The sequence below is a fragment of the Cyprinodon tularosa genome, unplaced genomic scaffold, assembly GCF_016077235.1.
Source record: "Cyprinodon tularosa strain WSP-4 unplaced genomic scaffold, ASM1607723v1 ctg12, whole genome shotgun sequence".
NCBI lineage: Eukaryota > Metazoa > Chordata > Actinopteri > Cyprinodontiformes > Cyprinodontidae > Cyprinodon > Cyprinodon tularosa.
The window spans coordinates 242,120-258,239 of NW_024038003.1; the positions used below are offsets into that span (position 1 = coordinate 242,120).

The 16,120-nt window shown below is 39.3% G+C and overlaps 1 protein-coding gene across 3 annotated transcripts; it reads right to left on the bottom strand.

The window, feature by feature from the left end:
• Window positions 1–16,006, bottom strand: gpsm2 (G protein signaling modulator 2). 3 transcript variants are annotated; one of them, XM_038269771.1, is made up of 16 exons: window positions 15,786–16,006; window positions 12,736–12,774; window positions 9,737–10,064; window positions 6,599–6,820; window positions 6,382–6,517; window positions 6,143–6,282; window positions 5,912–6,035; window positions 5,714–5,829; window positions 5,173–5,328; window positions 4,975–5,083; window positions 3,779–3,908; window positions 2,731–2,807; window positions 2,428–2,610; window positions 2,188–2,347; window positions 1,894–2,084; window positions 1–711 (listed from the first exon to the last, which is right to left on the bottom strand). In XM_038269771.1, the coding sequence occupies exons 3-16, from the start codon at window positions 9,799–9,801 to the stop codon at window positions 541–543; spliced, it is 1,980 nt and encodes a 659-aa protein (XP_038125699.1). In that variant the 5' UTR covers window positions 9,802–10,064; window positions 12,736–12,774; window positions 15,786–16,006; the 3' UTR covers window positions 1–540. The 3 variants fall into 3 exon arrangements, with proteins under 3 accessions (XP_038125699.1, XP_038125709.1, XP_038125715.1); XM_038269781.1 differs by lacking the exon at window positions 9,737–10,064; XM_038269787.1 differs by lacking the exons at window positions 9,737–10,064; window positions 12,736–12,774.
• Window positions 16,007–16,120: the final 114 nt, after the last annotated feature.

Below are 16,120 nucleotides of genomic sequence, written 5' to 3' on the forward strand. Positions count from 1 at the left end.
ATCTCTCCAGAATTTTTTTTTATTTATTTTTGATCTCACTCAAACATTTCATACAAAATAGCTAAGAGCTTTTATCTGTGATCATTTTTAAGGTATTCTTGTTTATAGAACTTTTGGGGCTTAAAAAAAAAAAAAATCTATACAAACACCTTTCTCAAACAGTCTCATTCACCAACATCAGCAGATTATTTTGGGATGGCAGTTAAAAGAATAGTAAAAAGGTACAATAAATACAAACATAGCTGCAGTTGTGCATTAAAAAATACACTAAAAGAATAAATGAAATGCATTCATAAAAGAGTAATTTCATAAAGAGATTTAAACAACAAAAGGAGTCCCTAAAGCTACTGCTGAAATTGCTGGTGTGCAAACATCTTTTCCATAGGCTGTACAATGTTTACAGTGCTTTTTTTTTTTCTTTGTCCATAAAGAACAACTGTAACAAAACGAGATATTTGTGTCGCAGTCATCGTCCACTTCATGATTTTTTTTGCAAAAGAACAAAAGAAGTGATTATTTTTGTCCCTTTTAGTGCTTTGTTCAGTTCGTGTTGGAGGTGGGCCTTCCTGCAGAGGGCAACGTAACGCGTTGCTCATCCATCCGTTTGGCCTGAGAGCGCATGATGAGGCTGAAGAAGTCCTCGTCTGGTACGGTGGGTCCTCGGACTGGAGGAGGGGGAGGGGCGCAGCGCTGGTCATCCAGACGGGAGCCCTGTGAGGGAGACGTCACAATCAGCAGCTGTTTAGTCCATTCTTCATGTCAGAATTTCTCATTAATAACTGCAAAGTTAATGGTCCTGCCATACATAGAAGTTAAATTGTAATATTCTGTAACAGGTAATTTTATTTCAGAAATTTAAAAAAGGGAAACACCCTGTGCTTAACAATACATCAAGTCTAAAGTTCAGTTCCTCAATCAGAATATTTTTAAGACCAATAAAAAAGATGTTTAATACAGAAATATCTGCATACATCAAATTATGTCAATGTCATGTACACTAAAGGCAACAGTACTTGGCAAAGGCTCCTTTTGCATGAGCAACTGAATCCCTGCAGTTTGGCATAGAGATGATTGGTTCTCCACTCCTCCACCAGACTCAGATCTTGATTCTCAAATCTAACATTTAGTTTAAATGCCACAGAGCAACTGTGGCATTTATAATCCAGAATTTAAAATCCAGATGATAAACCACCGTCTCTGGTTCCAGCGCAGCTTTAAACTAAGAATCCATCTCCTGGATAAGTCTGTTAGGCAGTGAGAGTCAGAGCAAATACGCTGTTTTACTACTATAATAGTACCTATGTGAATCTGCCTCAAATTCTTAAAGATCTGCTTGCACAGCTCTTCCGATCAGGCTTTTTCCCCTCCCCTTAACTTTCCATTAACGTACTCGTATAAACCACTGAAGTGCCAGTTTCTTTCACAAGGACCTTTTGAGGATCACCTTCCTTTTGAAAGAAACAAGCGATGCATTACTGATGACGATTGTGGTGATGTTTAATATTTTTGCGAACCCTCACCTCTAGGAGCTGTCGATCATCTACCATGTTTTCTGTGAGGAACTGTCTGGGTAGTTGTTAATTTTCCTGACCTAATGAATGTTAACAATCAATTTTATTACATTTTGTGTGAAACAAAATGTGTAGTTTTTACTATTAAGTCCTAAACATCCAAATCAATAGCTAATCTTTATTCTTTAATTTCAGGAAAAAAAATGACAACCTTTCACAAAAATGATAGTAAGCAGATATATGATCGATACATCTCTAAGATTACGTGAAAATAAAATACTTTTTTTGGGGGGGGTTTTCAGGCTGGAACATAGAATATTTATAGAAAAGAAAAAGAGAACTAAACAAAGCAGCCGAGTCTCTCCCAGCTCTGAATGATCACCTGGCACTTGACGAGCATATCAAAGAAGTCGTCATCAGGCTCGGCATTGTCGCCGTTGGCCATCAGGTGATTCAGCACCGCCTGGTTGCTGCCCTGATTCAGTCTCAGGCCTGGCAGGCTTCCTCCCGCTGCTGACGATTCCTCCAACCGTCTCCCAGAGGATCCTGATATGTTCACAGACTCCGATACAGCTACAGATTAAAAAAAATCAATATTAGAATAAAGCATTACTGTGGGGATTTTCTTATTATTTATTTTCTTAATTATTTTTCTTGATTGGTTGTTTGGACTCACATTTTCTGATGGTTCTGGGGGGTGAATCTGCTCCACTGTTTAATGACAACCTGCTGCCTCTGTCCTGTATGGAACAACGCTGATCATCCATACGATTGCTTTGGAACCGACTCAGAAGGTCGAAGAAGCCTTCATCTCCGAGCATGTCAGGAGAGGGTCGCTGATTTAAAAAGAAAACAAGAAATAAATGAGAACCGATCGGGATCATTAAAGGACCTAAATGAGTGCAGCGCTACATACTTTCTGTGGTGCAGATGTTTGACTTGTGTCCAGAGTGTTGCTGGTGTCTTGAAGGACCTTAGTGGAGCCTCCGGCTTTGTTCTTCTTCCCTCGCAGACGGCTGACGAAGAACAGCTTAGAGGAGCTCTTGGTCAGGGAGGGTTTGGACTGCTTGGTCAGGATCTCACTGCTCCACTTCTGACCCTTCAAAACAGAACCAAGCTGATTTAGAAAATAAAACCTCACAAGAAGGGAAATAAAACCCAGAAGACTGATCCTGTTTTCAGGAGCAGTAAAATGCTGCGCTGTGTGAGTAGTTCTTACATTCATCTTGTCAGGTGTGAGTTTCATCAGCTCCAGGTTCTCCATGCTGTGTCGTCTGCTCATCCTGGGCTTTGCTCCTATTTAAAATAAACACAGCAGACATTATTCCACCTGCAGTGTATAACTTTTGGCATTTTGAATTAGTATACATTGAGATTTTTTTGTTCTCAGAGGCTGAAGCTGGCAGGTAGTCTCTGACCAAAGCAGATATTGACAGTAGATGGTTATTTAGACAGAAAGCAGCAACTATTTACTGGTGAAATAAAGGTCCAGATGATGCACCATTGGGGATTTTCTTATGTTAAACATGTAAACTGACAGCAAACAGCTTATTTTATCCTATCGCTGCGTGTCCTGAGCTCTTAACCTTATCAGCGACCCCTCACACCCCAACCATGGAATATTCTCCCTGCAGCCCTCTGGAAAGAGGCTTCACAGTAACCGCTTCTGTTATCAGACTGTTAAACTCTAAACTGGACTCTGCATTACACTCAGATCATTATTCTGCACTACCAACTTGCTGAACTTTTATATTCCTTTTAAATAGGACACAATTCAAATGTTTATTTTTGCATTGCCCTTAATTTTTTAATATTAATGCCTTCTTGCAACATTATTTGAATCTGTTTCTTTTCTCCCACATTGTTACATTCTGATCACTGCTGCATTTTATATTGATAATGTTTATCTTACTCCAACTGCAATATCATTATACTGTTGAAAAGATGCATGCAACGAAATTTCATTTTGTATACACTCTGTGTATATGAAATAAAAATAAAGTTAGTCTAAGTTATTTGGTCTGTTCTCAGTAAACAGAAAGAGGTCTAATGCCCCCCATCTATATTATTAGAAACCTCAGTGCAAATAATAGCTTGATGCAAACTTTGTGTCACTCTAAAGGTTCCTACAATAACGAGACAAAGACCAACTCCTCTAGATTTACATCAACCTCTATTATTTGTACTTTATACTATTTACCAAAGCTAATCTCTCAACAGAACCTCACACACTCTTGTTTGAAGCAGCAGGATTATCAGGGTTTTACCATGCAGGTTGTAGTCTATTTCCTTATTCTCAGACAGCGTGGAGTTGTTTGTGCTGTAGCTCAAACCCAAAACAGTCTGAAGATCTGAGACATTCATGCGAGCAGTCAGCTCCCCACTCCTGTCTCCAGTCTGGAAGGAAGGAAAACAAAACGTCCAGTGAGAATAATGCATTGTCAAATGCTCTGGTCAGGGTTTATGCTTTCAGTGATTTTAACACATAGGTGGCCATAATGATGGTTACTAACAACAAACTTTAATAATTAAAGATCCTCATTTTTAAGCCAAACTCAGGAAGATATTAACTTTTCTAAACCAAAGGAGCCAGTTGTTAAATATCCAACAGGAATGAGATGTAAACATGCAGTAGGAGAGATTCTGAAACATAAACCTGCTTCATGTAAAAAAAAAAAAAGATTGATTAAAATAAAAATAAAGGAAAAGATTTGCTAATGAAAGAGTCAAACAACCTGGTATGTGACACCTGGACACATTTCCAACTTCATAAAGGAGCAAAAAGCAAAATGTCAAAAATTTCTTATTTTAAAAAAAGACTTAAAAAAAGTCTTTTGAAGAACTAAATTGACATTTTCAGATGGATTATGGTGAGACGTCACACACCATCTTTGTGCTGTTCTCCAGGCTCATGTTTACATTGCCAGGCTGACCACGCCTATATGTTCACCTCGTGCATGTGAACAGCCTCCACTCAGGGCTTAACTGATGCTAAGTTGATTAAATTCAATATGGCCTGATGATTCATTTAATTATAAGACAGTTATTATTATTTAATGCAGCCCAGAGGGGCTTGTTGGCGACCCACAGTAATCGTCAAAAACTTCAAGAACGTCACGAATATTCTTTTTTTCTGCCCGAATGCCAACACCTTGAGTCTGTTTCCTTTACTGTAAATCAAAATGACAAGACGAGGCAAACAATCCATTTTATATTGTACAACAAAATGGTCTGATTTTCATGTGAGAAATCCATCGTATATATAATTAGTATAACCAAATTAGCCGTTGTATGTTATTGACTGTAATAGAAAGTTGCATTAAAATGTAGTCTTTTGATCTACAGACAGTGCTCAACAGCACACCAAGAGGTTAAAACATGCTTTTTGCTCCTTTGAGGCCTAAATTAGATTTAAACTGTTCGTAAACCCTGTCTATTGCTCTGCTGTGGTTCAGTCTATCACCTCTTTGCAGATCTCGAGGTGCTTCTCGGCAAAGTGCATGGCTTGATCGTGGTTCCCCAGGGCAGTGTGAGCATTTCCGAGACTCCAGCATGCTCGGCCCTCCCCTATCCTTTTAAAAGAAAAAAAGAAAACATCTAAATCTCTTGGTATACTATGGTTGAGACATAGCAGACACAATGAACTCTTGTGTGTTTGTACCGGTCGTTGAGGTCCTGAGCTATGATGAGATGTTTCAGGTGATAGTCTATGGCTCTCTCATAGTCCTGAAGTAACGTATAGGTGTTACCCAGACTGTAGCAGGCCTGCGCTTCCACAGCGCGGTCCTTCAGCTGCCTCGCCAGCTGCAGTGACCTCCTGACGAGTGAAAAAAGGACAAAGCAGCTTTATTCTGATGCCATTTAATGGTTCCTCTCAGCATTAGAGAAACATTTTTTTAGTTATTAGTTTTTTAGTAACAGAGCAAATAATTCAGCAGCTCAGACACAACAGGAAAAACAGAGGCTGTGTGATAACGTCACACAGAAAAAACATGCAGAGCTCCATTTATTGTGTTGCTCCAACAATCTTTATATGTGTTATTTATTAAATTATTCATAAAGTTTTTACATCCTGTCGTATTCTAACCACAGACTTCGAGGAATTGAATTGCATTCCTGAAACGGTCCAATGCGTAGCACTAACCATGATACTCTTCTTACACTTTAAACATGTATGAATGCATGCATGGACCACGGCTTACTTGTAATGCTCAGCTGCCACCTCAAATTCCCCCAAAAAGATAAAAGCGTTTCCCAGGTTACAGTAAGCCCTCCTTTCAGCGGAGCGATCTCCAAACTCCTTGGCTATCAGCAGACGCTAGAAGCAAAGCAGAATGTATTTCAAGGACTGTCAGGGGAGACCACAGAGGAAGGGAGGTCTGTCAGAGGTTCCCCCTTACCTGTTCATGAGACGCCACAGCTTTACCGAAGTTTCCCAACAGGTAGTGTGTGTTGCCGAGGTTACCGTAAGTTCGACCCTGAGCGGCCCGATCTCCGAGCTCCTTCACTATCGCCAGGTTTGCTCTAACGATCCATGTCAACAACAACACATTCGTCCGTTTAGATAAATGCATTGACAGTGAGGTCTCAGTGAGTATGAAGGACTCCCAGACAGCGTCTTAGGAACTTACTCGTAGTATTCTGCTGCTTTCTTCAATGCTATCATCACGTCTTCGGGGAAATCTCCCGGCTCGGCCCCACTCCAACAAATGCTTTTCCCTTTAGCATGGTACACATTGCCAAAGTTATAGAGCGCTCGCGCCTGCCCAACCTGATGTGAGCCAGGAAAACATGCCAAAGGTGAGGTGTGAAAAGCCCAAACAGAACTTCTACATTGAAATCTGGTGATCAGTTTGAATAGGTTTCTCACTTTGTCGTTTATATCCCTCGCTATGTCCAGGTGCCTCTGACAGCAAACCACAGCCTCGTCAAAGCGACCCAGCACCTTTAACGTGTTGCCAAGGTTCCCGCTGGCTTTGGCCTCTCCAAGCAGGTCTCCGATTGTTCTAAAAGACTCTGTATTTTAGTACAATACATAACTGTATACATTTATAGGGTAGATAAGGTCTTGTTGAAGTGTTTCTAACCTTGTTAAGGTGAGATCATGTCGGTGGAAATCTAAAGCCTTGGCATAGTCATGCAGATGGAAGTAGGCATTCCCCAGTTGGCTGTAGATGGCACTGAGCACCTGCAGATCCTCTGTGCCCACCTGGATTGCAGCTTCAAAGAAGGAGACGCCCGCTCTGTAGTCGCCTACCTTACAGAGCCGCTCGCCCTCCAGTGCCAGCTCCAGACAGGACACCTCCATCCTGCAGAAGAAAAGAGAAACCCTCTAATTCCTGGGTAGTCAGCTTTAGCTGAAAAAGAAAAGAAGCTACAAAGTGGTTCAACTCGGTAGAATTCCCCCCAAAAAGCTACTGGAAATCAGGTAGCATAAACTGTAGAAGAAAAACTGACTTTTATGGCTCCAACCTAAAATCAGACGGTTAGACTCCCCCCTCACCACAGGGAAAGTCAAATTCCTTTTAAAACGAAAAGGCTTTTCATCAGGGAGGCTTTCAGAGCTGCTTCCTGACATCTACAGGAAACAATGGCTCCAACTGGAGCTTGTTTATTATGGTGGCTTTAACATCCGGTATGCCTTCCCCAGAAAGCTCACCATTCTGTCACAGCAAAAACTGATGGAAACCTACAACATTTTTCTTACGTTAGGTGACAGTTTTAAAATCCAAACCAAGTTAAATTTGCCTCAAGAGCTAAAATCTGATGTTTACATACACTGTATAAAAAGACTGTTAACCTTCAGGCCCTGGTTCATTCTTGTCAGAACATTGCAAAAAAGATTTAATCTCAATATTTTTTTTCTTAAAATAAGTGCATTTTTTCTTGAATTACTGAGGCAAGTGAGCCGCTTTGCCAATGGAACAAGACAATTTACATTTAAAATAAGAAAAATCTGTTATATTGCCCAATTTAAGTGTATATCATCTAATTATCTTATTTTAAGAGTAAAAATAATGCCAATTCCATTGGCAAATTAGCTTGTTTACCTACTCAAATTAAGGGCAAATACACTTAAATTAAGACATTTTTAGGTCATTTTTGCAGTGAAGCTTAATGAGGGCCCCTTATAGCATTCAGTACGGAAGGTGCTTCTGAAAGAAAATAATTCTGAACCCACTGTGAAAAAAGTGTGGTACAGATTAGGGCTGAAGAGCCACTCGGTGAAGATGAAGCAAGACTCCAAAAGCCAAAAAAAAAAAAGCCATCTCCCAGCCTGAAAGTACAGCGGTGGCAGAATGGTCCTATGTAGGGGGTTTTGCTTCTACTGGTACTGGTGAACTTTACAAAATAGATGGTATCACCCGGAAAGAAATTAGTTTGGAAACATTGATGCAACAATTCAAGACATGATGACAAAAAGTGAAACCTTGGGCAGAAATTCATCTTCTAAACAGTCAATAACCTTTAACCTACTGTAAAATCAGATATAAAAAGCATTATGATAAAAAAGACATTTCTAAAAAAATAAAGAAAAACTGATCCCAGACCCATAAAAAAGTATAGTTTCAAGGTTGTCATGTAGGGAGAAATTTTAATGTAAACATAAACATTTTTTAAAAGTAAAAAAAAAAATTAAAAATCAGAAAAATAATTAGTCTTATTTAGGCAAAAAACTGCTTTGATAACAGTTCTTTAATATTGGGAGTTCTTCACAGAATTTTGTCTTTTATCTGAATGAAGAAACATGGATATAATTTTCTTGTTGCTCTCAGTTCAATCACAAACTGGTTATGGATTGTCAGACAATGATTAGTACTTTATCTATACATGGAAGAATAAGTAGTCCAGAAACATTCTGGAACTTTAGGTAGATTTTTCCCTCAGGAAAAGATGTTGCGAAAGATTAGTTTTGCTTAAAACATCCAGTTTGGATATAGACATTTTCTCTTGTAAACATACCCATTTGTTATCTAGAAACCTATAAAAATAAAACAGACCAAGGTGACTTGTACTATGTAATGGCCTATATGCAAGCTAAAATGTTCGGCTGCACTGACGCCAAACACCAACAACAGTAGCTTTTCTCACCATCCAGCAAAGCTATAATTTGACAACAAAAGCAAACATGATATCCCAAACAGTCAAAGCGCAGCTCAGTAGCCTTAATCCTTAAATTAGAGGACAATACCTTTGTTTTCCACCAACCTCATACATTATACCTATTGCTGTGGCAAATACCAGCCTACCTGCCCTCTTTCCGTGCCTTACAGCAACAACAGCAGCGGCACATGGAACACCTGAGTGGCATTTACTGAGGTTTTTCTTGGAAAAAAGAAAACCTTCCAGAATGCAGCTCCTTGCGTCTCTCTGAAGCAAGGACAGACGACTTTACTCCTGATCTAGTAATCCGCTTCATTAAAAACACAGAAAAGTGAAAAAAAGAAGCTTATTGCTGATTTGAAAAATAGATAAAGGTCAAAAACAAATGGTGAGATCAAACGCATAAGCCGTCTGACGTCACAGAGATATCTGAGCCCGAGAAAAGGTTCAAGGAGATGCCCGGGATGTTGTCACAGCATTAACTTCCAATGCATGGCTGCGAGGAAGTTGCTCAGTCAGCACTTTCTCGGCTAATCTGCCCGTCTTTCCTCCTTGTACTCTTGTCTCCTGACGACCTGGTCACCTGAGCTTACATCCGTGAAGTATGCACCTGACAGATTACCGAGCTGGAGAACACTAAGTAGCCTGATTAGAGCTGCCGGTCTCTGCGCTGGGGTCTAATGGAATCAATTCATTGACGTGAACCATCCGGCCAGTTTAGAGACATCGGCCCCCACTCCCCCACCCCCAACGATGGCTTAGTACAGGCGTCCCCTATCCAGATTAAGTGGACACACGTGGGCAGACACAAATTGGGATGAATTTTTCAGGACTTTTTAAATATTTATGCCAGGCAGGAAGTTCCTTCAGCGGGTCACACCTGCTGCAAGAGCACTTTACCTGAGTTTGTAGGAACAGGCTTTCAATGCTACAGTTCAACTTTGATTACTGTTCTTATCTCAAACAGCAGCCCATCATCAGCAAAATAAACAGCACAGATGTGTGGATATAGAGAACCTTTCTACAAATAACCCAAAACGGAGGAACATTTGAACCATTGAAAGAGGCCTTCGCACTACTATAATCGACTGGTCTGTAAGTGAGAGAAGCAAAGTTCCTACCTGTAGCGGACATGAAAGGGCTGCTCCTCAGCTCTTGTGCTAACCACTGAGCCACCGCTGTCCATCGTAGTGCATAATATGAGGGAAAATCCCAGTTTCGTTCCCGACAAAATGGTTGCGGTTGAAAAATAGCACAATCTCAAGTAGAAAAAAAAAAGAGAGTTAGGTGACAGTCACATAAAGTCACCAAGTGTGACAAAACCTGCAGCTGTCGCTGTGCTGAGAGTAAACTCAGAGAGGTAAGCCCATGAGTGTTAGAGCCGACGAGTCCTGAGAGCGAGTCCACACAGCTGCTCTCGTATATTGTGTGTTTTGCGTCACCGCCTCTCTGTGAAGAGAACACAAGATGCTGAATGTGAAGCCTCTTTCTGGCTACCCGCTTCCATGGTAACACCAACCAAACAGCAGCACGGACAAGTGGGGCAAGCAGAAAGGGAGAGAGCGGGGCGGGATAAAACAAGGACGGGGCCGGTTGAGCCGAGCTGTCAGTCCAAAAGACAGTGACTCAGTTCATCCAGGCTTGGAGTGCATTTGTATGTGTGTGTGTGTGTGTGTGTGTGTGAGACCTCTTAAGTTGGAACAAGGTGAGAAAGCTGTGAAGGTCTTAGGATGTAATGTTTGCTAGCAGAAAATATGTGGAAAAAGAACAAGTGTCTTGAAACCTGTTGCAGGAAACAAACGGAAACTGAGAAAAAGAAAAAAAGAGTCAAAAAGCCATTCACCAGAGGAAGAAAAGGTTAGGCCAAATCCAAAGAGTGACTGCATGATGTAAAGAGCCAAGCCAGCCATTACCTAATTTCTCCATGAGGTCATACAAGCCACCATTAAATGCCCCCAGTTTAAAATGAGGTGCCCCGCCCCTTTGCGTACCACACAATGAGAAATAGAGCAGGCAAGCTTTAAACAAAATGGGTTAAACCCTTTAGTCTAATTGCTGAAATACTGCAAAACAGGAGAAATATTCATTTTTTCTTAAAGCAGCTTGAGCCTCTCTGGTACCACAATCATGCATGATTGTTTAACAGAGATAAGCTAAGGTTAAAGTCTGAACTACACATTTTTTAAATAAGAATGACTGAAAAGTGTGGTTGTTTAATGTCAGGCTCCATAACTCAATGCTTTATACCACCTTGATATATTTTTGTTTGACCAAAAAGGTTTCTAATAGTAAAATTAGCTCCCCAGCATGGCTTCCAGTTCTGCAATAGCCTGGTTATGATTCATTTATTAGATTCAGACATGTTGCACAAGGGAAACATGTCAATCATGCACAACACTGGACCTTAAAGACTGAGTCTGGACACCACTGGGCTATGTTATCAAAAGCTTTGCACATCAGGAAACTATTTTAATAGGTTTGATGTAAACCATTCAATTGAAACTACAGCTGTATGTTAAGGGTCACTGGAAGGTGAACCTCATATCCAGTTTACCCAGCATAATGCTGCCAGCTCTCAGAGGATAATGAGTGCAGAGTGATGTGCAGTGTTGGTGTCCCTTTGATTATAGAGTTTATCAAGAAAACCATTAAACAGGGTTTATATGAATAACTCTAATTTAATGCTTTTTAATGCTATTAGAAATAATTTTAATTTCACCAACAGGTACCCATCGACAGGCTGCAGCCATTCCCAGAATTCCTCGTTTTTCAACCAATTTTGTTGAAATTGTCATTCTTCCCCATTCTCTAGCATTTTCTCCGACTCAAGCTTCTTTCAACTGGAAGCGAATCCACGCAAATATTTCATGATATAATATGTCTGACAAAATTGTTTTTATAAAACATTTCTTTTAAAAAAAAAAAGCATTTTAAATGCCAAAATAAACACATTAAATTCATTTTAATGTCAATTAAGGCCTTAATTTAAAAAAATAACTATTTAATGATTTTTAATGACCCGCGGAAACCCTGTTAAAAGTTCAACTTTGGATACCGATTTTGAAGACCAAAACAAGTTTGCATTTATAATGCAGAAATGTTGCAATCTCCAAGTAGCTCTAGGGGAGGGGCTTCCATTCATGTGTGCTATCATTTCAAAGCTAACGCAGGTTTTATCCAACAAAATTAGATATAAAGTAGATTTAATAACAACTTTGCTTCTTTGTTTTATACTTTAATCATTTTATGTCCAAAACTAAAAAAAAATAGTATTCTATTTTGTTCATAAAAGACCATCTTAATAAGCAAAGAGGTAGAAATTGACAGGAGGATACAACTGTGCATATAGTACTAAGATTAGTCTTTTTGCTATAGGTTTACAGTCAACCTTGTTAGCAGAAATGTGGAGATTATGTGAATATAATTCAGATATGGCATCTAAAATTTTGCCAAGTATAAACAGTGCTTTTAATAAATCCTACAGCATACCGGTAAAAAGGACGTGTTTAGAGTCTATTTAGATTTATCTGGTTTTCAGAGATTTATATTTATATCCGATAAATACTAGCCTATGATCAAACTTACTATGAGCAAAACTACAACAACAATTTCAACTCTAACAAAAGCTCTGGACTGCTCGTAGAGCACACTGATCAATGATTAGGAATATTGTTTATTTCTATCAAAGAACTGCTGAACATGTTTCCACACCTTACAGTAACTGTCATCGAGTTATCCCGCCTTTTCTGTTGTTATGAGCCAACTGGCTGTGTTTCTCTCCCCATTTTTATTTACTCTGTTTATACCAGGACAAACAATGCTTTAGGAAATGCTCATAAAGAGAAAAACAAAAAAAAAGTAGCTCTAACAATGATGGCATAATTGGAGATAAGGACCGAGTCTTTTTAAAGGCACAAGAAAGATGTGATTTCATTTTAAAAAAAACAAGGTAGTTGTGATAGTTGCGGTCTGTTTTCTTTTGGCCTCAAAGCTCTGAAATTACTACTGCCGCTGACAACCACATCTAAATATGGGTACATCACTATTACACAGAGAGGCAGACAGAGGCTGCATCACAACAAAGAGACCAAAATAACTCGGTTAGTTCAGGGATACTGACCGGTAATTCTTCCACACAGGGACAGGAAATCTGGGAAGCCTGGAAGGAAAAAAATAGACCATGAGTAACTCATTCAATACATCGTTACTCCTTTGCCTCCTCAGGTTTTTGCAATAAAATTAAAAACAAACACAAACACACAAATTCTAAGTTATGTTTCTTGTAATCTGTCCACTTGTAGAATGGTTTTAAACACCCCTGGAGAACGGGCCCTGGCCCCTGCAATGGGCCCTATACTGAAAGCATCCGCTACTTAAATTTAGTACATTTTTCTTGAAAAAGGTGTATTTTTATCTTAAAAAAACAACTACTGTACTACCTTATTTTAAGTGGTTAATATGCATTTATCTTATTTTAAGTGCAAAAATTTGGCAAATGATCTTAAAGGGCCGCCCCAATCCGATATTGATTTGGGAAATTGGTCCAATAAGAGACAGAAAATTAATATCTGTATATACTGGCCTTCTTCTAAAATCTCATATATTAGAATGCTCATTGAAACACTTTGCTTCTATCAACTTTTGTTAAAGTTTATTTAACTTTTTAGTAAATAAGAAATTGGTCAGTTGTTATCACAGCTGATGTTAAGTATTGTTCTCTATTTGAGAAATATCACTTGATTAAACTTTTTGCCATTCTACACACAAAAAAAAAATAAAATAAAAATATGTATGGTTCATGTTCATGATATATCGGGTTAATATCAGTGTCATTCAATAAGGATGAAGTATTGGCATCATATAGGAAGTGAAAATGTTCTATCAGGCGATAATCTTATTAACCTGCTCAGCTTTAGGGGAAATATCCTTATTATAAGAATTATTTACTTTTTTAGATCAGATCTTGCTGTCTAGAACCAAAGTCTTACCATCTTAAATATAAACAGAAAGCTTTTCTTTATTTATCTTTTTTTTAGATAAAAAAGATGTTTTAGGATTAATATACTTCTTATTTTGAGAATATATATTGTGGTTTCAAGAAATTTTCCAAAGCGAAATTTTGTCACTACATTGGCAGATTATTGAACTTATTCTGAGTAGAATCTTTAAAAAAAAAATGAATAATCCAGCAAAATATGCTCTTGCTTAGTGTACGAATCTTAAAATTTTTTTTTTGGCAAGATCCTGGTCAGATGGACAATTCTTGCTGTGAGTAAATGACCAAGTTATTAGTTCACATTTACAATTTACTTTAACAATTACTTGAAAATAAGAATCACCTGTAATCTTAAGCCATATTAAGATACGGCCAGTTTTCACAGTTTAGATCAGGAGTCTACAACTATGGCTACAACTACGGTACTACTGCTCTTTAGAGGTAAACAAGCAGACCAACATGGCAGTGCTTATAACATTCAGGAAGGCTGGTTATAATTGTGATGTTTGGGAAGTTGATATGGCAAACAATAGTCTAATCAGGGTTTACATTAAGGTTAATCACACTGCTAAGCAGAATCATCACTGGAAATCGTGTGGCATGGTAGGGAAGCCAGTATTTTTATGAATGTCTGAAATTTCATGATTACGGAAGCTGACTGTAAGGAGGTGGCCTGGTCTGCTCATGCGCTCTTTGTTATCTGAGAACTGAGCCAGAACTGAATCGCGTCCTACTGATGAACTAGTAACATGTTAGTGCAGCTCAGTTGTGTCTGACAGGGTCCGGTGCAGTTGTGCGTGGCATTTACACTCAACAGTTGTCTCGGTTACCGTGCTCGGACCGATCTCAACACGGTTTCAAAGGGGTAGTGTAAATGGGACTATAGTCCCTCCAACGTGTCCTGGGTCATCTTCTAGGCCTCCTCCCGATGGGACATGCCTGGAACACCTCCCAAGGGAGGCGTCCAGTTGGCATCCGAAAAAGATGTCCGTGCAAACTCAACTGACTCCTTTCGATGTGGCAAAGAAGGGGCTCTATTCCAACCCTCTCCTAGATGAACAAGCTCCTCACCCCATCTTTATGGGTGCCCAGCAACCCTGAGGAGAACAGTACTTTCAGCCACTTGCATTCAGGATCTCATTCTTTCAGTCTTGATCCAGATTTTATGACCATAGTTTAAGGTAAGAACGTAGAACGACCTATAAATCGAGAGCTATGCCTTTTCGCTCAGCTCCTCTTCACCACAACAGACCTGTCTATCGATCGATCTCCTGTTCCATTCTCCCCTCACTCATGAGCAGGACCCCAAGATACTTTAACTCCTCGAATTGAGGCAGGAACTCTCCTCCAACCTGAAGGAGACAAGCCAACTTTTTCCAATCAAGAATCATGGCCTCGGACATGAGGAGATGATTCATCACACTCTGCTGCTAACCATCCCAGTGCATGCTGTAGGTCCTGGCAGGTGGGAACCAGCAGAACCACATGATCCACAAAAAGCAGGGATTTTATTTTTTATTCCATGAAAAAAACGGCCCCACTATGCCCCCCTGGTTAACTTGGTCTAGAACCGCCACTGCCTATAACACATCTGTTCAGGCAGATTTAGTTCTCTTCCCCAAAATCCCCTCATTTGTAGATCAGAATCAAAATAATGGCCAACAGGTTTAATAAAACATTACCATATGTTTCCAAGACTGATAAACATTTTAGCCAATACTATATGCAAGATCAATAACCAGGGTTTACAATTTACCTACAGTCTAACAGGTCTAGTATGATCAAATTCAAGTATGTCCTAGTAGTTTTTTTTTATAAATGTATTTCATGACAAAATGATACGGAATATAATTGCTCTTATTTTTAATTAATTAAAAGCAGAGTTGGGATTTTCCAGATATAGCTCTTAACTTTCTAAAGGGTTTTTTAAATATCTTTTAAAGTTTGCATGAACAGAACCCCTCGGCCACTTATGTGCCTCCAAGTAATATAAAAACATATTTGTCTGAAATGACCACGTCTATAGAGCTCGGAGTTTCACTTTCCAGATGTGTGTCTATCAAAGACATAAAAAAAATAATAATACTTCAGCCGGTTGAAGCGTTTTGTTGTTAGTGTATCCTCTCTTTATAGCCACACATTAGCACCGTTAGCCAGTTAGCCGCTAAACTTACGTTAACCGATCCAGCTCGAACAATGGTGAACTGTCTTCTTTTCTTCAACTTCGCTCACTATCAGAACGTCGGCCCTCTTCAAATACAATGCCTTAATTTTAAAGAAAAGGGAGTAACGGAAACAGCTAACCGCTACATTATTTTACAACATTGCTAGAACTTTGTTTAAACTCCGGTTTAAAAACGTAAATCCCTGCGATTATATTCATTATATGTATGTTTTCGTGAAGTGACCAATCAGAAAGCAGAATTCAAAGAAAGCCACGCCCCGAATAGCAGCCATTGGACCAATAGATTTGAATAGAGAAGAGATGACGTGCTGCACTAACTTAGCT

Bases quoted from the DNA above. Each gene is read 5' to 3' on its own strand.
- gpsm2 (XM_038269771.1), bottom strand. From the start codon at position 9,801: ATGGACAGCGGTGGCTCAGTGGTTAGCACAAGAGCTGAGGAGCAGCCC. The intron at 6,283-6,381 runs GTGAGAAACCTA...GGCTCACATCAG, and splicing joins CGAGGGATATAAACGACAAA to GTTGGGCAGGCGCGAGCGCT. The intron at 712-1,893 runs GTGATCATTCAG...TCTCCCTCACAG, and splicing joins ATATGCTCGTCAAGTGCCAG to GGCTCCCGTCTGGATGACCA.